Below are 24,514 nucleotides of genomic sequence, written 5' to 3' on the forward strand. Positions count from 1 at the left end.
AACAAGTGGAATTACCTATGTTGTGTATGCACACAGGCACGTTACAGACCGAGCTCAGTGTGGTCTGCTCAAGTGAGGCCAATGCTCTGCCAGTGAGACGGACCCCAGCAACTTTTCCCCAAGGGGTCTAAGTTACACTCCACAGGTTGACAAGTACCTGCATATTTACAAGTTTTAAAACCAAGTGATCACGCTTGCATACTTTGAAGACTTCTGAGGGATAACCAAACTTTTATAATGTGTAGAGCTGTGATTAGAACTGAAAGTACACTAAACTCATCACAAGGAACCAGGGGTCCCATCTGCTAACTGAGTATCACAAGTCCTGCTTGAGGGCATCAATTGTCATGAGGTAGGGAGCTTTTCACTGGGTTTTAACTTTCATAACCTTTCTCAGTGTTGAGTAGGAAGTGACAGGAAGCATTGGGATATTAAGTTACATAGAAGACTCTTAACAAGTGGCTTCCACTGACGAATGCCCACTGAGTTCAGATGTATGTGTGTGTGTGTGAAGGGAATGGAGGTCAGAGGGCAGGCAGGCAGGCAGGCAGGCAGGCAGGCAGGCAGGCAGGCAGGCAGGCAGGCAGGCAGGCAGGCAGGCAGGCAGGCAGGCAGGCAGGCACACACAGTGTACTGGGGGCACAAGCATGTGCGGAAGTCAGAGGATAATCTTGGATGTTGGCCCTGCCCTTCCACATTGCCTGACACAGGGTCTCTGTTATATTTTTTGCTGAATGTACCAGGTTAGCTGGCTTACATCAGATAATATTCACTCACACTGTAGTGCCTGGCCTTTGTGTGAGTTCTGGAGATTCAAACTTAGGTCCTCACACTTGCAGGGCAAGCATTTTCACCTACTAAACCAATGGACCATCTCCCCAGCCCTTTGCCCCATTTTTTGAGGCAAGCTTTCACTAAAATCTGGCACTCAACTAATTTCAGCATTGAGATTCCAGACATGTGGCACCACACCTAGCTTTTACCTAAGTGACAGGATACAGTCTCAGGTCTTCATGCACGTCCATAAAGCAGATTCCCGATGAGCCCCTACCATCTTTTTTCTTGTAAATCCAACTGATTGTTATTGTACGTATGTGTCTTTGCCTGCTTGTCATTATGTGTGGCATTTTTCTAGCCCAGAGAAGCCAGACCAGAGGTCTGAATTCATGGAATTGGAACACGAGACAGGTGAGAGCCACCTGATGTGGGTGCTGGGGACCAACCACATGGTGCTGTGGAGGATTAGCAAGCGTTCTTAGCCACTGAGTCACACTCCAGCCTCCCCAGATCAAATGTTTACGCGTACACCTGCAGGTATGCCTCCGTTTATTTCAGTTTTCCTGGCCTTATTTGGTAGTACTGTGTCCCTCCCTGTATTTACTATGTAGCCTAGGCTAGCCTAAAATTCACAGCAATCCTCCTGCCTCAGCCTCCCAGATTATGGGTCCGTGCCACTGTGCCCTGCTCACTGGCACTTCTTTTCAAGTAAACGTTTCCTTGTAGTCCCTACTGGGCTACTGCTGGGTGCTGGTCTAACTTCATCTTCCCTGCCTCAAAGCCTATGACTAGAGAGCAGCTGCTAACCTAAAACATACACTTCCTGAACACTAAGAGGAGAGAGATCCAGGCCACAAGTTCACATCTGAGGCAAGATAAAGGCAAGCTGAGGCCTTCCTTAGTTTCTTCACTTTTCTGAGACGGTGGTTCAGCTCCATGTGGTAACAAGGTGGGGTTTGCTTCTGGTTTTTTTTAACTTTTTGGAAAGTTTGCTGACAGTATTGTCTCATATTTCCTACTTGTGAAATGGTAAACATTACATACTTGAATTTGTGAACAGAAAAAAGTTGCAATAACAGTCTTTAAAAGCAACTGCTTCCTTTGTAAAATTAATTCACTAGGTAATCAGAGCAAGAAATGACCTCTGACCTCCTGGTCGTCATTTATGAGAGAAGCTATACATCCACTTTCTGAGCTTTTTTTAAATCTCAAAATAGCTAAAAGCCAAATATATATATATATATATGGTTATTCTATAAAAATATCAGTGTACTAAAATGGCCCAAAGCATTCATTCTGATTAAGATACTCTAATCTGCTTTTGGTGATAAACGCAGCCCTTGAACATATGATTAATGTTTTTTGAACAGAAAGATACTTCATTTCCAAATGATTCTACCAGTCTCTGTTTCAATTAGTTTTAGAAAAACAAACCCCTTTTCTTAAGCAGCTCTAAAATTAATATGGAAATTAAAGACAAACAACTGCTTTAAAAAATAATCTATGCACGTGGATCAACAGTTGAGCAGAGCTTCAGTCTTGCATCTCGTCACTGAGGACAGAAAATGTGTGGAAGGCTTGTACAATTCTCTCCTGGGTCAGAAAGGCTCTTCAAGTCCTTACCTTCCATGAGCATGTGTTCTACAGGAGCCCACCCATAAACTTTTCTCAAGAAGCAGTCCATAGCAGGCATAGCTGTGACCACAGTCTCTCCCGTCCCACTAGTCTCCATGCTAGAGTAGTCAAAAAACCTCTTTGTCTCAGAAGGGAGTACTGGTCTACCTGAGTCTTGCTGCGCTTCTTTTTATCTCACTTGTTAAGAAAGGACTTGCCAATGGGGTGGAGCACGCCCCCCCCCCCACGCACACACTGGGTAAGGGGGTACCCATTCTTATTAATCTACAGGCTGGAAAGGATCAGCCCACTATCCTAAAAATGTTCTCAAGTAGCTTCTATTCACCCCTCAGCGTAGACTGTTCTCAGCAGTATTCCAGCACAGGGCTCTATGTGATCAACAAGCATTAAGGCAAGCATGAACTGTGAAGAAGACAGAGGTTGGGATTTAACAGTCGTGAGGTGATACTTCACACCAACCCACCCAACTCCATAGCAGGATTAAAAGCTGAAGCTCTCAGGCTCATACAACCTTTGCAGCAGTGTATGAACTTTTTAAAAGTGGGACGCCATCAAATCCCCATACTGGAGCCAGTACCCTACTTGCACAAGAATCTGAGGCTTTGACTGAGGGCCCTTTGCAGATTATGGAAACTTAAGAGGGGCACAGTCCACATTGGAGCACATGAGGGAGAAAGTGAAAGGTAGTATTGATGTGGGAACCTACCAAAGCTGGCCTTCTGGGTTTAGAGTCGAATGCCGGTGGCCTCATCTCTGCTGAGTCCAAGGTTTTAAGCATTATATGTTCCCTCCCATGAACAAAGCACATAGAAACTATTGAGAATGATAAAGATCACAGACCTTCTAAAGCTTTTACGGTCCACTTGAAAGTTGAAATATAAAAGCCTCAAAAACAGTGACTTCCTATTGAAGGGCCCAGTAAACTTTAAGCCACACAGGAGCTAGTGTCTCAGCTGTCCTTGTAGCAGACACAAGCACATGGATAGTCCACACACAGATGGATACAACTGTGTTCTAGTCAGTTTACACAAAGTCACAATTTTACTTGGTTCTATTTTCACATGAATAGCCCTCTTGGCTTCTAAGTCATTAGGAAAAAGTGCAGCTCATTTTTAGCCTACAAAACCAGGTGGTGAGTGGGGTCTGTTGCACAGGCTGTCACTTTGCAACCACTGGTCCTTGTCTATATCCAGAGCTGTGAACAGATGCCCCCGAGTTTTAGAGGCATCACGGGGAAAACACAGGAGATTAATGGAGACATCTGTTTTTATTCCTTCTGTGTCTGTGGCTCTTTCCATGAACTCTCATTTTCCCTGGACTTGGGAAACAGAGCTCACTTGCAGGGGATTAACAGTCTTCTCCACCTCTGAATGTCTATGATCCTCATGGCTATGGAATGTCACCATTCTCATAAAGAATACCAATCACACGTAAGGCTGAATTTGCAGCCAGCACAGTAAGAGAAAGGTAGCGTTGATGTGGGAACCTACCAAAGCTGGCCCTCTGGGTTTACTTATAGGAGCAGACATGAAAGACAAGAAAGCCTCACCTCTGCCGAGTCCAAGGTTTGAGCATCATATGTCCCCTCCCATGAACCAAACACAGAAACTTGTGTTTAGTATGTACCTGGGAGATGCTGTCTGACATCAGATTTCAGTTAATAGTTAGCTGAGGTACCATATAAGGGTCAAGGCCAAGAAGAAAATCTGTTGCACATACTATGGCAGGGTTGCTAACAAAGCTAATGTGATTTTTACCTGTGGAGCTAAGTGGCTCCCCCAGCAACCCCACACACTATCTATGAAGCTCAAGCTGGGTATACACACAGAGGGCCACTGTAAGAGGGGCCAGGAGAAAAGGGGGTTCAGGAGGTAGAGCCTGTGATCCAAATGGAGCTCGAGAGGCAGATAAGAACAATAGTCCAGGGTATGTTAGCACAGTGCCTGCACAGGTTGGGGCAGGCGGCCAAGGGTACCCAGAAGTGTTCCTGCTACTTAAGGAAGTGAGACAACACCTTAGCTTGGTCAGAGGGTTCCATTCTGCCCATTAGATAAATGAGGTGGATGGGAGGTGTCAAAGGCATGATGCAGGAGAGCTATGGAGAGCTGCCGGAGAGCTAGCTGCTGGGTTGTGATGGTTAGCACGAGGCTCTGGGTGTCACTGGTACTCTCTTACACGGAATTAAATCTGAGAAAGCTGCGTGTGGCAAGAAGACAGATTCAAGATGTAAAAGACTAGTGTGGCCAGTAGGAGTCTGGATGAGAGAAGTATGAAATATTCTTAAGTAAGGTGTGGTGAGCAAAAGGAAGGGCCCCTGGAAGGCTGTCTTAGGAGATGGGTAGGTCAGCTGTGGGGAAGCAAGGCTGTGGTGGCAGATAGCACTGTGCTGAGCGAGATCCTACTCCCAAACGAGACATGATATGACCACCAAGAGACAGACGCCTCCACTGGAGCATTTCTGGTGACTGACGTGGGTACATAGAATAAGGGCACGGGGTCTAAATCTACGCTGGCCGTGTGAGAAACTGAAGGAAGGTTCTTAACAAAGCCACGTGTGAGAGATGCAGACGGCATCATAAAACGTGCTATAAAAATACCAAGCAGACTGTTTAGGGAGAGACTCTGTACAGAACAGTGCAGACTGTGGCACAGCTATGGGGCGGCGAGAGCCAGTGCTGACTTGGGATGAATAACAAAGGCTTTGAGGAAAGAAAGACGTAAAGACCTCCCAAAGGCCTGGACGGTAGCTATGTGACGCCCCTCCCGGAGGATTAGAGGACCCTCTGGGATCACTGCCCAGCATAGGCACGAAGCCTATCACACCCCACATGGACACTCACCTTTTCCATTAACAGCTAAGGTCGTGGCCATGGCAGCAGTCACGGGGCCAGAAACCTGAGGCACTAGTGAATGTATTCGGGGCCTGCTCCCCATCCTGGCTCGTTCTGCACCAGGGCCCAGCAAAGCCCCAGTGGGCTTCTCTGCAGTCACCTCTGGGGTTACAGTGTCCTCGGCACCCTGATCCAGCTTCTCAGGGCTCTCCCCGTGGAAGCCGTCAATCGAGGTCCTGCCCTTAATGGGGCTCTTAGGCACGAGAATTTTGATCCCTGACTTGGCGAGGTCCATGTTCTTGCGGTTTGCAAGAGATGGAGCTGTGTTTTTCCTGAACTTCTGGCTGGTAGCCAACAGCTGGTTGGTTTTGGACTCATGATCTTTGCCTACCACAAGTGCTTTGGGGTTGGTCTTGGAGAGGGCGCTGTGGGTGGACCTGGAGATCTGCTTCCGGGCGTTGCTGGGGGAGGCTCTGTTGGCACGAGCCAGGGTACCTTCCTTTTGCCTCTCGTTGTGGCGCCGGTTGAAGTCATGGATGTATTCCTCACAGTTTACCAGGTGCTGCTCCGGCTCCCATGTGTCATCCTCACTGTCATAGCCTTTCCATCGCACCAGGTACTCTGTCTTCCCTTTCTTGTTCTTTCTTTTGTCAACAATACTTTCCACCTACGTGTGAGAAAAAGGTTAGAAACAAACCTCATTACTCGAGAAAGCTACAAGTTTAACAAGGAAACATTCACTAGCATCGGCAACACCATCACCACCTCCACTACCATCGATACCTCCACAGGCAGTTCAGTCCATCTTTTCTTTCCTGCCCCAATCAGGAAAGAAAATGGCAGTAGGAGCTGGGACTCCTGCGACTCCCTTGCAGTGAGCTCAAACTACATGCTTACATTTTATCCTGAAATGTATGAACAGTATACACAAATCAAAATGTTATGTGGCATCCCATTAACATGAATTTGTATCATGTTAATGTTAAATAAAAATAATTTTTAAACCACACATACAAAACTAAAACAGAAATGACACAGCCTCCCAAAAGTCGGGGCTAGGGCAGGAAGACAGTTGCCATTTCATGGTCAGCCAGGGCTGTAACAGAAGGACCCTGTCTTAGAACATCAGTTGTGCTTTAACCACAAGAAATACTGTAATTTCAGGAATATATCTTCATTTTAAGTATAAACTGGAAAGACGCTTGTAGCTATAAAACCAAACACATCCACGGATGCGCACGAGGTAGCTCGTTCCTTTATGACTCACAGGGGACTTTTATCTTGGCACTCAGTGCCACTGCCTGAGTTGGTTCTAACAATCACAGCTGGGGCAGCATCAGCCATCTGAAGCCCGTGCTGTCCGTTCCTAGGTGAGCAGCAGCAAGCGATAGGCTGTGAAGAGCAAGAGCCTTCAGTGGTGTGCAGGTGCCTCAACCAAAGGGTCTGGCAACCAACAAGGCACGTTCCTCTTAACGGGATGCTCTAAGGCAGTCAGGCTATTCCCCATCAAATCTTGGTTTTGAAATGCTAACACCTTTAACAGAAGATGTTGATCTTTGAGTGATGATTGACATGTTGTGTATCAAATTTACATCTTTCATTATAATGCATTCTATTATTTGACATTCTAAGTGTAAGTGGCAGACTAACAATTCAGACAAAGGAAAACATTTGACGATAATTTCCGCATGTCATAACAGAAATACCCATCATCTGTTGTGACACCCACACTTAGTGTAAAAACCACCAGACTTTTCCACAGTGGTCGGGTGTGGTTTTGTGCCATGTGTGGCAGGCAGAGGCTTATATATATCAGCCAACAGCTCCTAATTAAGGCCACAAAGGTCTAAGCCCATCAATTTTCAAGAACATCAGCACATTTCTTGCAAAGTTCCAGATTAGAAGATCCAGTGTATATCAAGTTCTCTAACACTCCAAATAATGCTTGTTGGCTGCCTACCAGGGCAAGAGCATGTGGAAATACCCCATCTTTATCTTAAAAGATAATTTGTTATTCTTTCTTAAAAAAAAAAAGCAACAAATTCTCCAACATATCTACTTAAGATACAGACAGAATTAAAGCCCTTAACTGTAGACCAGTCTCCATTTAAACATCCATTATTGCTTCTATGTAGTGAGAATTAAGAACACAGATTTCACAACCAACAGATTTTCTGCATCGAGAACTGCAGTGAGGTAGGTGTGAGCTGGTCCACACAGCTGATAACATAGGAGAGCGCTGCAAAGTCCTGACATGTTCCTCTTGGGAAGCCTTTCAACAATCCATTTCATGGCAGCTGTAGCTTAAAAGCTTTAAGTGTGCAGGGGAAAGAGATTATGTCTCAAAGGAAAACGATGTTAAATGCCATTTTGCTCCCCTAAATCTGTTTTTACCCCAAAAGTGTGCACTCAACCAGAACACCCTCTTTTCCTCATTTCCTACATTTTCCACATCCCTAAAGCTGAGGCGAGGATGTGAGGACACAGAATGGTTTCTTCCTCTCTCCCTTTTCCCTGAATGCCGGCTTTTCTCCTCTGGGCCCCCAGACCCTGACCGTATAGGAAGCAGCCTCAGCAGTTACCTGACACAATGTGGGCTTCTCAATTGCTCAGGGCTGGACTGTTCAGAAATGACAAGTGAAGGCCATACCGAGCCAGTGTGGGCACTGCTAAGGAACAATGTTCTAAGCTTCATGATCTCCCAACCACTCAACTCTTCTCAAAGACAAGGAAGCAGAATCAACAAAAATCAGTTGACCCCTAAAACAGCTAAAGATGTAGAATCTGTTTCCTGTGCTATAAAATAAATGTTGTATTTATTACATTATTTAAAATATAAAACCCATTATTTGAGTTGCTAGCCACCCAAGACTGTGGGGAGTGATCACTCAGCAGAGACCTGCAACTCAATCTTGTGATGGATTCAGCATGTAGGTTGTCACATTACCAGTGACAAGTGGCAATAAACCTGGTATTGTTGGAGAGAGGAGTTACAGGAGACCCAAGACTGCACAAGATACCAAATATAAACTTCACACAAATGGACACGAGTGTACTCTGCCCCACCCGGAGGACACTGTCTCCTTTGACCTAGGAAACTGCTGTGGGTTAACTATGTATCAGAGTAGCTAATGTTAACCTGCAAACAGACGTCACTTACATTAAACAAACTGTTGAAACAGTAAACCTACAATGATTTTCTAAGTCTTTTCACAGGGGCCAGGGAGAAAATGGTCACAGACACGCACTAAAACTCATCTGTCTTCAAGCCTTAGACCCTTTTCTGAGCTTCTATGCCCCACATAACTGTTTCTAAAACCTCTTGGGAAGTGCCTTTCTCAAGTATGTATAGAGGGGACACTCCAGTGACACAGAGTCAACGACAAGAATTTCATACAAAATAACACTCTTGTGGAAGGAGCTAACATGCAGACCCACAGAAAAGCTCTGTGATTTTTTTTTTAAAGCCATGACTCAAAGAAGGAAAAAAGCATAGAAATCTCACCCAAACCACTGTCTTTAATAACGTTACACACAGTCACACATGGAATGAAAATTTAAACTTAAAATTCAATCTCTATGGTCTTAATTGTTACTGAAGTTCTGAGTTTCTTCTAAAACTTAATCTAAAAGCTAAAATGTAGGACAAGTAAAATCCAACCTTCTGTAATATTACAGACTCCTGCTGATGGCTTGCAAAACTATGAAGTTAATCTCCAAGGAACAGCTGAATACCCAAGTCCTCTTATTTGGACCATAGTCTGGGTCCAGCAATGTGCACCAAGATGCCCAGGGCTGTAGAGAACAGAATGAAACGCAGGCAGAAAGGCTCAGTGTGGACGCAATCGAATTAGACCTAACTCCACTACCACTGTAGTTTAAGAAAAACCAGAGCAAGGAGTGCAAAAGGCTGTTGCTAGCTGCAAAGCCCAGACCACAGAAGTTTGGTGCACCAGAGCCCTGTCCTTTGCTCAGGAATACGATGAGGCTCCCTGGACCAGTATGAAGCCACAAGTAATGCCGGGTGGAGAAAATAACATAAAACGCTACTTATAGAAAAAGAACTTTGATAACCTTTAAGATGCAGGAGATGAAGAAGACACAGTCACTGGAAAAGTTGTCATGACTGTTGAGAACAAGAAAAGTTGCCTCGAATTTTAAGGACAGTTTTTATGTAATGGTCTGACACACTTTCTGGCTTTATGCAGGCATGAAAGCAATACAGACTCCATAGAAATGGTACTTCTGACTTTGGCATCCTGACCTTCGAGGTTTGTGGGAACACAGCTGGGTCCTGCTGTGCTACACGGCTGCAGCACCTTGTCACAGGGGACACAGCTGGCTCTATGGGGTGCTGAGCTGCTGAGCTGCAACGCTCCCTGGGCACTGTGTGAAAGCCTTTTATTTATTTTTTTTTTAAAGTCATTTTCAACTTTCTAACAGGTTTGCCGAGAGCTAATCCCATCCTAAGCTGAGCATCTGTATTACAAAAAATAGAGGGTTCCACGGCCAGAAAAGAGGAAGAATTTAAACACAACTACCTGAAGATGCTATAAGGAAACCCCAGAAGAAAGAAGAGGGGAACGGATTCCTTGAACAGGGAAGCAGCCCACACTGGCTTTTGCTCTGCAGAGGATGGGCTTTAGCTGGTAGGACTCCAGACAGAAAGCACAGTCAGAGGGCAAAGCCTGGGTTGAAAGTAAAGTAAAATCTAGGTGGGTGGCAGATAGGACATGTCACAGAAGCAAGAGGACCAGACCAAACCAACCTACTGACCCCTTCAAGCCCCAGGCATGTTTCTGAGGAACACTGTGTCTGAGGGCCCTGAAAACTCAGGAATGGCTATGGCCATTACAGAAAAGGGATACTGCAGAAATCAGCAGAATAAAGGTACATGGGTAACATCTGTATGCGGCTGGGCAGGGTTAAGTAAGGACCCCTCCCTGCAGAGCCATACAGGACCTACACCTCATAACCCTGAAGGAAAGAGTTGCTGTCTCAGGTGCTGGATGTGCAAATGCCTCAAAAAGCAAAGGAGCTGCCTTCCCTCTGGGGTAGGGAACAAGGGCTCAGTAGACATCGCTCCTCAGAAGCGAAGCTGGCTAAAAAGTCTCTGAATAAACAGGATGTGAGTTCCCTGACGAGAAGAAGAGATGGAGGATTCTTCCAGCCATCACAGCACACAGGAGGCTCTCCTCTAGGGTTCCAGGCAGTACTGGGATTAGACTCAGACCCAGGGGCAGGTGAGCAGAGAAGACCAGAGGTTACACCTCAGTAGTGCATCAGACATTTTGTCCTAGGAGAGGAAATCTGTAAGACTCCTCCCAGATAACACTTGGCTGGCTGCATAGTGCGGCAAGTTCCCATCTAAAGGTGCCCTGAAAAACAAGAGCAAGAGGCTATGTCAGAAGAAAGAATGAGCCAGTGGGAAAACTTGACTGAGTGCTATGGGGTAAGACAGACAAATGCCGAAACTGGTTTCAGAAGCCGCCCCTGCCTAGATTTAATGGGATCAGACGGTGAGCAATTTACACACCAGGTAGTGTGGAAAGCAATGGGGTAGATGACAAGCTTTTAGTACATAACGGTATGGAATGAGCTAAGTGTAACACCAGATAAAAACAACAGCTTAGCAGAAACACTGTCACTGACCCAGCAGCCTCTGAGGGTCATTCTGTTTTCACTTCCTATCTTACTGTAAGAGCAGTGGGAATGTGGGCATGTTCTAAGAATTCAGATTTCTGTGAGTTCTGCAGATTCAGACTCAGGCCTCACACTTATGTAGCAAGTGCTTCGTTCACTGGGCTACCTCCCCAGACAGTCAAGTTTCTTCACAAGCAGCATATGCAACTGGGGAAAGTTACAAGTGGGACGACTCCAACAGATACAGCCATAGGACACTGCTGAACATAAGGACACAGATAGGACTCCTGTCCTGTAGAAGAAGGTTCTAGTAAGATTCTAGCTGACTTTTCATCGGGAATAACGGACGCAGGAAAACAGTGGTGAGGCACATTTCAGGCGCTTGTCAACTGTCAGCCTTTCAGACAGTGAACACATCTTTGCCTATTTATACCCTCACAGATCGTCTGATGTTGATGTCACTTTTCCTGCCATGCGTTGTTGTTTGGGGGTGTCATGGTGGGCTTCGTGCAGTACATTGCTCTATTTACAGGCACAGACTTGTATCATAACCATTCTTCTGTGTACTATAGACTCAACAATACAATTCCATATAAAAGGCTGTATACTTATTGTATTGAGTCCAGGAATATAAAGTTCTATACTAGGCAGCGATATAGATAGGGGAAGGCCAGCATCCGGGAAAGAGGGAGGATGAACTAGCATAGAACTTCAGACCCTGCTCTGTAGGATACCACAGTGGCTACCTTTCCCAGTGTCAGTCAGAATGCTGCCCCTCCTCGTGGGCTGCCTGAATGCACATTGATCATTCCCAACAGCGCACCCCTTTGCTGCTGTCTGCTGATAGAGGACGAGGCTGTGGGTCTCTTCCTAAATCCTCTGTGGGACTGCCTTTAGTCTCTGCTCAAAACAACAGTCTGCACTTCGTGTTGCGAACATAAGACTGTGCTAAATATTTCCAGATAAAGACAGATTCTGTTGCTAGTGGATCTCTACAGGAAATACTGACAAACTTCTTCAGACTACAAGAACCCAAATGGAAATGTGAATCCACATGAAAAACATGTCTCTTAATTATGTCTGGCAGGCTGCATAAAGATGTCAAATAGTATTGAAACAGGATTCATTCACTGAGTTGACGTGTCGTTTTTCTTGGCTGAGGCCATTAACATAAGTGTAACTGGCTGCTTTAGCATCTGCAGGATCCCGCTGTGGCCGGAGTGAGGAAATACAGAATGTTCTATCGTCCACAAAACCTTGGCCAGCGAGTCAAGGTTAACAGAGCATCCTCCAGTGCCAAGGAAATTTCAAAGAGTTCTGGATGAACATCCTGCCACTCGTCTGTGGCTCTCGCAGGGTAAGGGCCCATGGAGAACACACAGTGATCCCTCCACAACTGATCCAATAATCAACGGAATTTCAGACTGGAGAGATTCCCACTATCTCAGATATGAAGGCTAGGTGATCTGATAATTTCTCTCTGTGTATACTTGAGGCTCTCCTTCAACCCTAAGGTGTAAGTTATCATATTTTTGGGGGAGAGAAGGCCTGGTCTTCACACAAGAAACAGAGTCCCAACCGTGCACACTGGCTCTCGGAAGCACTGTGCCACTGCGACCCAGGCTGATTGCCCGCAACAGTGCTTCTGCACAGGTTAGATTTAAGATGGATGGTTCAGTTCAAACTATGGAAGTTTGTCCTTTTTCTGGAGGGCCTGTCTAAAAACAGAGTCCACTTCTCTTGCTGCCCACCTGAGAGCTAGGAGGCAGCATCCTTCCTCTGGTGTAGCTGAGTCAGCTCTGTGTAGTGGGGGAAAGGAGTGGACCACACCTTTGCTCTGTCAGTCTTTTCTGAGGCCCAGAGCAGCTTGGTCCTGGGGACAACCATGTGTGACTCCAACAATTCTGCAGGCTGAAAGAAGGGTTTTAGTGATTTTAGTGGTTTTCTAAGCAACAGAAAAAAAGCTAGACAACTGTAGAGACTAGGAGTGGGTGTGCTCGCACCAAAAGTCACAGAAGAGAACTGTGAGGACTCTGGCCGTCAACCCAAGGCCAGGAATGTTGGTTCTGCTTGCATTTGCTGCCCATGAAGCTGCAGAGAAGCAGCTAGGGCACATCGCAGTTTGTAGCTTACCTGAGCCATCAGTACCTCAGGTCAGGGCACTGTGGAGAACTCTGTAGATTGAGTGTAAAGGCCCTACCCTTGGAGTGGGAGCAACAGACAGACCAGCAGCTCTGCTTAGGTGAAGAAGACGGCACTCTGAGGGTCAGCCACCCAGCTCTTCAGTTTGGTATTTCCAATGAGCCCTTGGGGCTTCCCTACATTTGTTCCATTTGAGTCATTTATTACAAAGTGGCTACTCCAATGGGGGAAGACCAGGTTAGAGGGTCACAAGACCTGGGAGATTTGGGGGAACGAGACAGGGATAACAAGCAGATAGGTAAGCAGAGTCCTAACAGTTATCCTTCTAAAGGACTATGGGGACATCAGCCTCAGTGAGCGAAACCTAAGGGAATTATCTAGAAAGACGCCCATCTGTGCAGCCACACACTGACTCTGCTTATTATAAAAGCGTCCGTAGCCCACTTGATCAAGTTCTCTTGGTAAACGGTCGTGGGAGACCTGGGAGGAAAGCCTAGTTGGCAGAGCGCTTGCAAGTGCATACACGAGGATTTGACTGTCAGCCACCATGTAAACAAAACCCAGGAGAAAGAGGCAAGAGTCAAACATACTTTTTTTTATTGCATACTTTGTCCCTCAATGCCAGCCTGTGCTGCAGGAGACCCGTCACCACAAAATAAAAAGGTACTAGAATCCTGGACATCCATTTGCTAAAAAGTGAAATAAAATGGAACCACAATCCTCATTATCATGTTAATTCAAAACACATTATAAGCCAGGAATAAAATCTAAAGCCATGAAACTTTTAGACCAAACATGAAGACACCATCCTTATGGTTTGGGAGGAGACAAAAAAAAGTCCCTAGAGTCACAAAAAAGCATAGTCATGAAAGCAAGAAAACAAGACTTCATCAAAATCTCCCCAAGCCACAGGGTGCGTAGGTAGGTGGGGGATGGGATGGCACAGACGCAGAGCACTGCAGGCTCAGCACCAACAGTGTCTGTCTGTTGGGCTGCTTACGTTATTTATGAATGACACAACTTCACTGTTCACAGTCAAGGTACCAGCAGACTGGAGTGCCCAATGGTGACCAATCCCCTCAGAATGCAACGTCTGTGTGATCCCACACAGAAGGTTCCAGTGAACTCTGGAGCCTTTTATAAAATGGCTAACATTATTGCAACAGTGGCCCAAGAGGGGTTGTGTTTCAATATATGAAAGAGGGGGTGGGGAGCAGGACCCTGATACAAATGAGACAAAGTTCTGCCTTTATAAAGCTATTTGTAAAGACCCCTCCTAGTAGATGCTCCTCCCTAGTCAGCATCTCTCTAAGACCCAAGTACATGCTGCTCCAGGTTTCACTGTCCTCAACAGTGTCTCCTATAGTCGAAAGTCGTTTTTGGCCTAAGAACTGTGTTGTTTAACATGTTCTACAGGCTTGGTCTCCTAAGTGCAAGGTGGCAGCAAGGATACAAGGTGAGAATTGTAGCTGGTAGGAAGAAGTTAAGTAATTGAGAGTGACACTTGAAGGGGACACTGGCAACTCCAGCCCGTGTGTGCCTCTGCTCTCAGGATGTGGTGAGATAAGTGGCTTCCTTCACTCCCCGCTCCTACCATGGTGTGCACTCTGCTGGCCGCCTCCCCAAAGGCAACAGAGCCAAGCAACCACAGGCTGAGATTTCTGAAACCCTTAGCCCGAATAAACCTTTTGTAAATTGATTTATCTTGCGTGTTTGTTAGAGCAAAAGAGTGCTACCGACTCAGGTGACCTTGTAGTTAGGCAGTGAAATGCTACATGGCAGAAGTGGTATGAACAAAGACACTGAGTTTGTGTGTGGCGGAGGCAAGGAAAGGGAAACGAGAGAATCTCATGGATGACAACGGTCCTGGTGTCTCGAAGGCAGTAGTCACTCAAGATCTATGCATCTTCTACTGTACCTCTCACAGCCTAGACAACAGAAGACCATCTAAACGGTTCTTGGCATGAGAAGAGTCTCTGGCCAACAGTATCTAAAAATGTGGTGGGTGAGCAGCAGCCCCCAGCTACACAACAGAGCTTCCTATGAGCAGCCCAGCATAATAGTTCCCAAGGACTAAGTGGTGGTGAAGCACACAGCCATTTCTAATGCCAACACTGAACACGAGTGCACGTGCACGAAACAGAGCCACTGCCAAGTCAGACAGAGATGCTGTGCATAAGAAGAAAATTGATACTCTATAATTTTCTCTTCTAAATCAGTACGGCTAGCACTACAAACTGTGGGTGGGACAAATTCTAAGTCACTCATAAAACAAAGCACCAGTAAACACAAATATCATTTTATCTTACCCAAGTGTAGGGCTTACCCGGCAGTGAGGAAGGTCTTTGGAGGCTTACCCGGCAGTGAGGAAGGTCTTTGGAGGTCGAGCATGGATTTGACAGAGCTCCGCAACCTTACAGTGAGCACGGGAGGTTTTTAAAGCAGTCTACCGGGAACTGGAAGTTCCAAGGAAGGAACTGGAGACACCCACACGTGCTCACGCTCAGACAGGCAGGAGAGCAGGAGAGCGAGTGGGCAGGTGAGGACTCCTCCATGGCTGTGCTACATTTGGCTGCATCCCCTGAGCGTGCCCATTCAACCATCTTGAGCCAAGCTCTTAAAGCACAGCACAGCACACTCTTGTTACCACCTTCAGTAACAGGGCTCTGTATTATTCCACTCACCCGGTTTATTCTTAAAGCAGGTTGGCAGAAGTAAGGCTACAGTTCAAGTGTTTTCTAAAGTGCTATGTATTAAGCTGACTTTCGGAACAAAGGCAAAGGAGGAAGGCTCTGCTTAGGTTATAGTGTATGTGGATTTCCGTCCACCGACTACTGCACATCACAGTGATGTCGTGATCTACTTCTCCATCGTGTGGGCACTACATGCACAGCAGCAAGATGACAGAACATACGCCAGCGGGCACGAGGCCACTCTGGATACTGAAATTCTCCCCTCCTCAGGGAGACTGAAAGCTTTCTATGAATAAGATTCAGTGGATCTTCCTCGCTGAAAGTTCTGACACTTGTTATATTACCCACCCATTTTGGAATCAATCAAACCGAAGCTGCCAGACGTGGCAGCAAATGAGTTTATCTACCGAGCTGTCTTGCCAGCCTGATTCACTTTTTTCTTAAGAGGTTTACCCAAATCAAAATAATTAAAAATAGTAAGGGAAATACTGTTGAAAAAAAGACAGCCCAATAAGACACATTCCCAGGCTCGTCTGTCTCTTTCTCTCTCTCTCCCTCCCCCCCCATATGCATGCAGAATGGCATCTGGCACAAATAAATGTATTTACTGCTTGTACATTCGACAGATTACAAACTGAATAGTCTGCATGTGTGTACTGTATACACAGGGTGACTCGGAACAACCTCACACAATGCCACAAGGGCAAACACAACTATGGGCTCCCTTCACGACTAGATCCCTCGTGGGTTGCCTCAGAACAGAAGAAAGCATTAGCTATTTCTCTCGGGCCCCACACACCAAACATGCTAAATGGAAAGCTTAGGAAGTCATAGAAAGACATTTCTGTTGAGCATCTGAATGACTGGTACTATGCTGTACAGCCTGGCCTTATTAAACGGATAGTGACAAAGACAGAACTGTGGAGGGGCGAAAAATAGATAACTAGAAATGCTGAGGCTCGGAATTTTCTGCCTAGTTCTATTTTCATAACATCACAGAAAAGTTAAAAAAAAAAACTATAGTTTGTCTGCATTTACCTTACAATGTTAAACTTTTGCCACAATATTCACTTTTAAACCTCCTGTTCCATGAACAAAACACTCAGTCTTGCAAAGACTTGTGTATAAAAGTCTTGGGCAGGCTCATGGGTTTGAACCAGCTGGTGGAAGTGGTCTGGGGCCCTACAGAAGGGCTCAGCTGAAGAGGCCGGTGCTGCGGAGTGGACTTGGAGGCTTATACTAATCACCTCCTTCATGAACTTGAGCTGTGAGCAGGCTTCCTTGGCCACAAAAGTAGCTCCCAGCCCCACCCTCGTCACACTGACTGTGCTCCCTCCCGTGCAACAGTAATGCAACTCCTGACTCTTAGAGTCCCTATCGTGGTGACTGTGTTCTCTTAAACCACGAGCCCCAGTAAATCTCCTCTTCTTAGTTGTTTTAGCCACGTTTTTTACAGCAGAAAGAAGAGCAAAGAATATAATACAAATCCCAAAGCACGCCAAAACTAAACCGAGCACAGAAGATATCAGGCACAAGACAGGCTCTTCACAGAAGAGACATTTGTACATCTATGTCACCCACTGGGTTTAATTAAAAATGTTCTCAATTATAAGCTGGTAGTTTGCTGTTAAAAGCCCAGTCTTCTGCTAACAGAGCACATCTATCAGAGGAATAAAACTCACCCCTGTGTGAAATGTAACAAGGCTGTTCTACAGTCCACAAAACACAATTCGAACGGCAAGTGGACGCGTGCGTTCACTAAGGCTGCTTAGGAGGCAGTGACTGAGTGCATTGACGAAACGGAAAGCATCCGCTAGCATCAGCACCACAAGGCGGACTCCTATCCTGACGCCGCTACAAAGCTCAAAGGTCAGCTCTGTGTGCTCACTGGCAAACACCTCTCTGTGTTCTTCCAGTCAATTTCTGCCCATTTCCACCGTGCTTCCCCAAGTATAGTTTTTACGAATACACGTTCTTTACATCTATCACTGTGTGCCCAACTATATACACAGAGCCCTGAAATTGTTTTTGGTAATTTTGTCAAGTTTCATATTCTCCTCCAAAACCCAGTACAAAGGATTTACCAACTCACTCCTCTACACACCTGAAGCCTCACAGCTCTAACGTGGCCTGGTATTTTTAATCATCCCTTCTTGAAGCCACTTGCTTTTGGGGATGCTACTCTTTTGGTTCTCCACTGCCACTCCCTCCCTCTCTGTAACCCTGAGTCTCCCTTCCTGTTCTCTCTTCCCTAAATGTGTCAGGTCTGTGTAACCCACCTTCAGCTGCTGTCAACAGATCCTGTTTTGTGTGGTGGCGAGCCAAGCTTCCAGCTAGCAAGGTGATTGGAGGAAGCAAGCAGGAAGGTAAACATCTGGTTCTCTGCCACACTTTTGAAGAGCTTGGTGGGTGGTACCCAGGGTGGTAGCTGCTTTTGACTTTAGGGTATTTTCAAATTACAAGAGGTTAACCAAAACATAGCAGCTCTACTGTAAGCTAAGAACCATCTGAAGAACAGATTTTGCTTTAAAACACATCCAAAACAAAACAATAAATTAACCTACCAAGAAAAGCTGTGAGATCACGGATGAACTACAAATGGCGAAGCGTGCAACTGTTAGCATGGCGGGACATCATGGGTTTAAGGAGCCCTTTCTTTTGTGGTAGAGATTTTGTGCTGGTTTGAAAACGGAAGATAAAACAAAGTGAAGGAGGAATTAGGGTGACCCACTCTTCTGAATGGGGAGGAGATATCAGTGAGCTCTGTGGGTCTGGAATGTTGGTGTGCAAGTGTGGGGGTCTTGTCCATGAACTGGATCCATGTCCTTAATGTGCCCCTTCATCTTGAACCAATCTGGGCGATCCCTGATATTACATGCATTGTGATGTCCGCCTTGATAAGGCGCCTTCATTCCCAATGTTTAGTTCGATCCTCTTGTCCTTCTTTTTAAAGGGCCAAGTTTTAGATCTGGACCCTCAGGGGAATCCATGCTTTCATTTTCTATTATTTTTTTTTCTGTTGACTTTCTTGATGTTCTTCCTGTAATCTGTAATTCAAACACAATGCTAACAATGATTCAGTTTTAGGTGTTTTCTTACTTCCCTTTGATTTCCTCAATGGCTCACAAGATAATAATGAGTTTAAATTTCCAAAATTAGAAACATTCAGTTTCTAATCTAGGAACTTACAATCAGAGAACATAGCATGAATTCTAGTGTTCTTGGTGTTTGCTGCTTTGTGGCTTGGTACAAGGATTAATTAAAAATGCATTTGTCAAGCGTGGTGCCACATAATTTTAGTTTCAGCACTTAAGAACATTTAAGTGTTTCTCTGTGAGTCCATCACTTAATTATTGTGATTAACTTACCTGAATCTATTTTGATGATTTCATTCTATTTATTCTTGTTTTATATATTTCTTTTTCCCTTTTCATAAGTTGAATGCTTTTGAGTGGCTATTCTTAAACCATCTAATATGCTTGTGACAGCTGAGTGACAGTTAATCTCAACTGTCAAGCTGGTCAGACTGAGAATCATCTTGGGAAGGGGGCCTTTGGGTATGCCCATGACTTAATTTGTGCCCACCGTGGGTGACACCATTCCCTGGGCTATGATCCTAAGGTGAAATGAGCACAAAGCATTCACTGCTCTTTGCTTCTTGATTATGAATGCAGTGTGAATAGCTGCTTCTAGCTCCCATGGCCTTGACATCCCTGCCAGGATGGACTGCATCCTGAGACTGAGTGAGACGCAACAAACCCTTCATCATCCAGTTGCTTTTGTGAGGATATTTGTAAACAGAAACAGAAAAGTAACAAAGAAAATGCTTGTCTGCTAATTATATCTAAACATATTTTCCCCTATCAGAATAACAGAGAAGGAAATAACATTCTTGTGAGTCTTCCTGATGTTACAAAACTGTCACTTGATTTTACTTTCCCCAGATTCATGGCCATGAAAGTTGGCTGCTCCATGTAGCTGAGAATGTTCAAACATTCCTGCTTCTTCTTCCACGGATTACTCATCCTTTCTCTCAGCTTTCTGGCTCTGCTTTCTTCTTTTTCTTTTTCCTCCAAAATATCTTTTGATATCTTTACCAGTGGCAAAGGTTCCCAGCGCTTGTATGAAGGGGTCCAGAGGATAGCTATTTTCCCTGCTTCTTGCTCCCAATTGCTGCTGAGACCTGCACTGGGTGCCACTGGGTCCTTCTCAGGAGACCCTCCTTCTCCAGTGCTGTCAAACTCGAGCTCAGCTTTGATCTTCTGTGCTCTGTGGCAAGAGCCTGGGTCCAGATCAAGTTGGTGTAGGTTTTAGTATACTTCATTTTGAAAATATTTGTATTTTTAAAAACCTACAATGGCATCTTCTCAGCCACCATTATTTCCAAACCTTTTTTTACTATGTACTGTCTCCTTTCTTCAGAAATACACAAGGCAGCTCTGTCTTCTTATGTCTTAGCAAATGGTCTCAGATCCCACAAGAGACAAGGGTGAGCAGTAAGGACAGCCAGTGTCAGCCCAGAGTTTTACACATCAATACATTATCTATGAAATGTGGCTTAGTTTTTTTTAAATTCCTTTTGATATGTTTGTGGAAAACAATGGCTTCCTTGGAGAAACTTCCCATCACTCACCCTCCTGGGAAGAGCCATTTTGCCATAGGAACCCTGTTTGTCAGAGTCCAGCCACCTTAGTCAAGTGAGGCTAACTACACATGACAAGGAAGCCTTCTGGTTAGCTGGTGAGGACCATAAGCCTCTCTTCTTGACCATGAAATAACCTCATCTTTGCTCCAAAGAACAAGAAAATCAGGCACTGCCTTTCTATGTTAACCAGGAAACAGGGCAGATGTTGCAACATGCAGACATGCCTTGCTTGACTTAGCCAGGGAGGAGCTGACAGGCTCCAGAAGAAGGCAACGCCAATGAGACCATCTCTCTAGCTATTCATGAGGAAATGGCTCTGGAGTGACAAGCTAAAGATGAACAAATCAAAGAGCTATCCTGATATTTTATCTAGAAACAATACAGACTTAACTCACACTGTTATGTACAACAGGCTTTTATATGTATTTAAACAAGTTGCCCCAAAGTTAGAAGCGTGAGGCATTTGTTACCTTGTTAGATCATGTGTTAAAATAATGAATTATTTGACAGGGTAGTTGTAAATAATACTGTTTCATATAATAGTAACGGTTCTATGTCCGGGCAAGGGTGAATTCCTTTTATAAAAATAAAAGTTGGTAGAGTCAGTTGTTACCAGCTGGAATCTCGTTCATTGAAGCACATTTAATAGTCTCAAATCAGAGAGTGAGCTCATCCTACCTACTTGACAAAAACAAAACAGCAGAACTGACACGTCTCTCAGAGCTTAGACCTTCAGGGTCACGCCAGGCTGAGGACCTCTTGGTTTGCATCCTGGAGAGTTTTGTGTGTCCACACAGCTTGTGGCATCCACAGCAAGTCAAGAAGAGGGAATTAATACTCTTGATAACTATCTTGTTTCTGGATTCTAGAGTGGAGTTAGGAATCTCTTCAAAGTCATGACCAGGGTTATGCATGTACATGTGTTAGAACATGATTTCTAAGGGCTTTGCCCATGGATCTTACAACCTGGCCAGAATCAAACCCTTGTAACCCAGGTGTTCTAGGTATACAGAATAAAATGGCACAAAACCAAATCAGTTTGAACCCAGCTTCATTAAAGGTATGGGTTACGGCGAGGGCACCAATAAGCCAATCTCCAGTTCATTCCTCTAAAGAGCAACCTCATACAGGCAACACACCTTCACACCGATGACTTGGTGACCAATTTAATGTGGAACAGAGTCTCAGGCATTCTGGGATGCATTCAGGGAAGGTGGGGTAGCAATTTCCTAAGACGCCCAGACTGGCTTGGAAACTCTCCATTCTCTGGCCTCAGCTTCCCAAGTGCAACGGTCACACAGATCTCTGCCGCCATGCCTGACTCATGCTATGCTTCTAAGAGGTGATCACTGTCATTATCAAGTTCTGTCCTCCTTACCTCCATGGAAAGGCTGCTCACAAGATCTGACAGAAGCATAGCTCAAATCTGGCACAGGCTGGGGCAGCAGCTCCTCCAGCCTGCATTTACATGATGACAGCTCTGTCCACAGCCCACTCACTATAGGCGGCTGGCTCCGTGTTGTCTTCCAGGCCCAAGTGGCTATCCTAGAGTGTCTACTTTCTAGGTGTCACCAAGTGAACCATAAACTAGAAAAGGCACATTTTTTTTCTAGTACTACACTCTTCACTGACATTTTGACTGTGCTACGCATGCCTAAGCCTTCTTCATGAGTGACATAAATGGTCTCTAATTAATAAATACCAATTTCCACATTGTTCTTACTGATACTAAGCCCCTAGTGGGAGTTACCACCCAAATGTTAGTTCCTTTGTCACACCACCACAGTCACTAACAAGGAAACTCCAAGACAGGGCTGGTGGGTGGATGGAGTGAGGGGGCATGGCTAGAAAGCAACAGTGATAGCTTTAAGTGTACAGGTGTGGGATGCAATGCCCAATGCCCAAATCACCAGAAGTCGAAACAGTTGAGAGCATAAGCTTGATCTTGTGACAGTGTGTCCACAAACGTCAAACCTTCAGTCCAACTATATGGGGTGCAGCACACACAGGTGCTCAACTCACTGAACACTTGAGACTGCCTGAAGTGTCCCATAAATATAATTTGTAATTAAACATGATTATCTAATGCCAAAGCCCATGATAATGATGTCCTTTTATGGAAATGTGGCCTCCTTTGACCAAGACTTGAAAATGTGTAGTAACATCCCACAGATCATCCCCTGGGTCTGCTGGAGGAAAACTGCCGTTTCCCCATCTGTAAAGCAAGGGTGACCAGCTCAAAGGTGCAATGTACCCAGGCGCGGGTGAGGTGCTAAAGCCAGTAGGAATTGTGTGTAGTAACCAGTACTAGGAAAAAGGATCAAGGAGACGCACACAGCCCAGACAGGAACTCCCCTTGAATTAGAATCCTTGCCTGTTGCAGGGATAGAAGCTGCTCCAGAAAGCCTCCCAGAATGGCCAGCTTCAAACCAACAGAAAAGCCATACAGTGAACAAAAACAATTCAGTGAAAAATGTTCACAAGTCTGATTCCAGCACAAAACGAATCAGTCACAAGCAGGCCCAAAACGAACAAGGGGCATAGCGGGTGCCTGACATTTGACGCAGCTAATTAACATTTCCAAGAGCTTATGTGGCAATCGCTGGCTTGAGTTCTTTATGTATTAACTCATTTAATTCCTCCAAAACCCTAGGTGACAGATCTTAATCTGTCTCTCCCTTTCCACTGAGGAGGAAGTCGGAAACAAGGTGTTTGTTAGAGGAGCAGCCATGAGAAGGGCCAGGATTTGAACCTCAGGAGTCTGATTTAAAAGCCCACTATTCCGTATTCTGGCAGCCCTCAATTATAATACATACGAAGGTATGAAAAACTATGGCATATGCGTGAACTGGAAAACCTAAGCCAAAGGAGGGTCATAAGGAAAATACACGGTAAGCTTGGGGAGCAGGTGGGCTAGGCATTGTCTGAGTTCATATCTGCCCAGCTCTGACAGGGCTCCATGATTCTGGGCTGCGCAACTGTATAACCAGGCAACACAGGTGCAAGGGGACTATCCTTGGCTAAAATGCTTGGGGACCAGATGTGCTTACGGCACAGTCAGGAGCTTGGCACGCAATATGGCTGCACGTGAAGGAATCATCAATGGAAGGAATGGGCTCAGCTCTGCTAACACCTCGCAGGATTTGCCACATCCTCCATGGATTTCATATTACAGCCTGACTCACCAGGTACAATGTGTTTCTTAAATACAGAGCTGTTTTTACTTGGGGGAGGGAGGATGGGAAGTAAGAGCCTTAGACAAGAAACATACTCAAGAGAAAGTAAGTAAATGAGGCTTCTGTGCTGAACCCTCATCTTAAGAAATAAACCGGACTTGAAGGGCGGGTAATACGAGGAAGAGACTGGAGCTTGTGCATTGTGCAGTGCAGAAGGAAAAGTGGCGAGAGACAACCTGTGAGGTGAGAAATTGGACTGGATGGCAGAACTGCACCTCTCAATCAGGCTCCTTCAGCAGAGGGCGCTCTCTCCTAAACGAGGACGGAGTTTGGGGTGAAGCATCAAATGTAGGGCAATTCCCTGTAAAAGCTGGATGAAGGACAAGTTTTACCCTGTCAGGACAGATTGGGACGGGGGTCTCAAGTAACTCATGCAAGCCTCAAAGTTGCTATGCAGTCAAGGCTCGCCTCGAATTCCTGAAGCTCTACCTCCCAAGCGTGGGGAGTACTGAGTATACACCAGCAGGCCCAGCTCTGTAGGACACTTTCTGTGCAACAGCACAGAGACAAACTCAAATTCAGTCCATGATAGAATTTAGTGATTTAGTGGAGTGTGTGTGTGTGTGTGTGTGTGTGTGTGTGTGTGTGTGTGTGAGAGAGAGAGAGAGAGAGAGAGAGAGAGAGAGAGAGAGAGAGAGAGAGAGGTAAATAGGCAATAACTTTGAACACTGGTAACCTCCATGTGCCACTTAGGAGACTCAGACATCACAAGGCAACAAAATGTGCTATGCGACCTACCCTAGTTTGAAGACCTTCAGTTTGCAAGAGGAGTTAGTAGGAAAAGGTAGGGTCTTGGTAGAGACTTCTTTTTGTGGACTCTCCCTGAATTTTAGCCCCACCTATGGCAGTAAGTGCTCCAGCAGAGCAGCAAGCCCAGCCTCTTAAGTCAATGTGGACTGCTGTGCATATGAG

At 45.4% G+C, this 24,514-nt stretch overlaps 1 protein-coding gene across 13 annotated transcripts in view; it reads right to left on the reverse strand.

Moving 5' to 3' along the window:
- The window catches only part of Cdyl (chromodomain Y-like), a 221,109-nt gene that overhangs the window by 51,022 nt on the left and 145,573 nt on the right, over window positions 1–24,514 (reverse strand). For 10 of the 13 annotated variants that reach the window (XM_063276581.1, XM_039095879.2, XM_017600600.2 and 7 more), the window contains one exon: window positions 5,253–5,910. The exons of 1 other annotated variant lie outside the window; for it this stretch is intronic. In XM_063276581.1, the coding sequence (XP_063132651.1) occupies window positions 5,253–5,910 (658 nt within the window). Of the gene's footprint in view, window positions 1–5,252; window positions 5,911–12,637; window positions 12,793–24,514 lie in introns of those variants that run through there. 2 more of the 13 variants (XM_063276582.1, XM_006253840.5) reach the window with 1 other exon arrangement.

Source organism: Rattus norvegicus, chromosome 17 (assembly GCF_036323735.1).
Source record: "Rattus norvegicus strain BN/NHsdMcwi chromosome 17, GRCr8, whole genome shotgun sequence".
In the NCBI taxonomy this organism is placed as follows: Eukaryota; Metazoa; Chordata; class Mammalia; order Rodentia; family Muridae; genus Rattus; species Rattus norvegicus.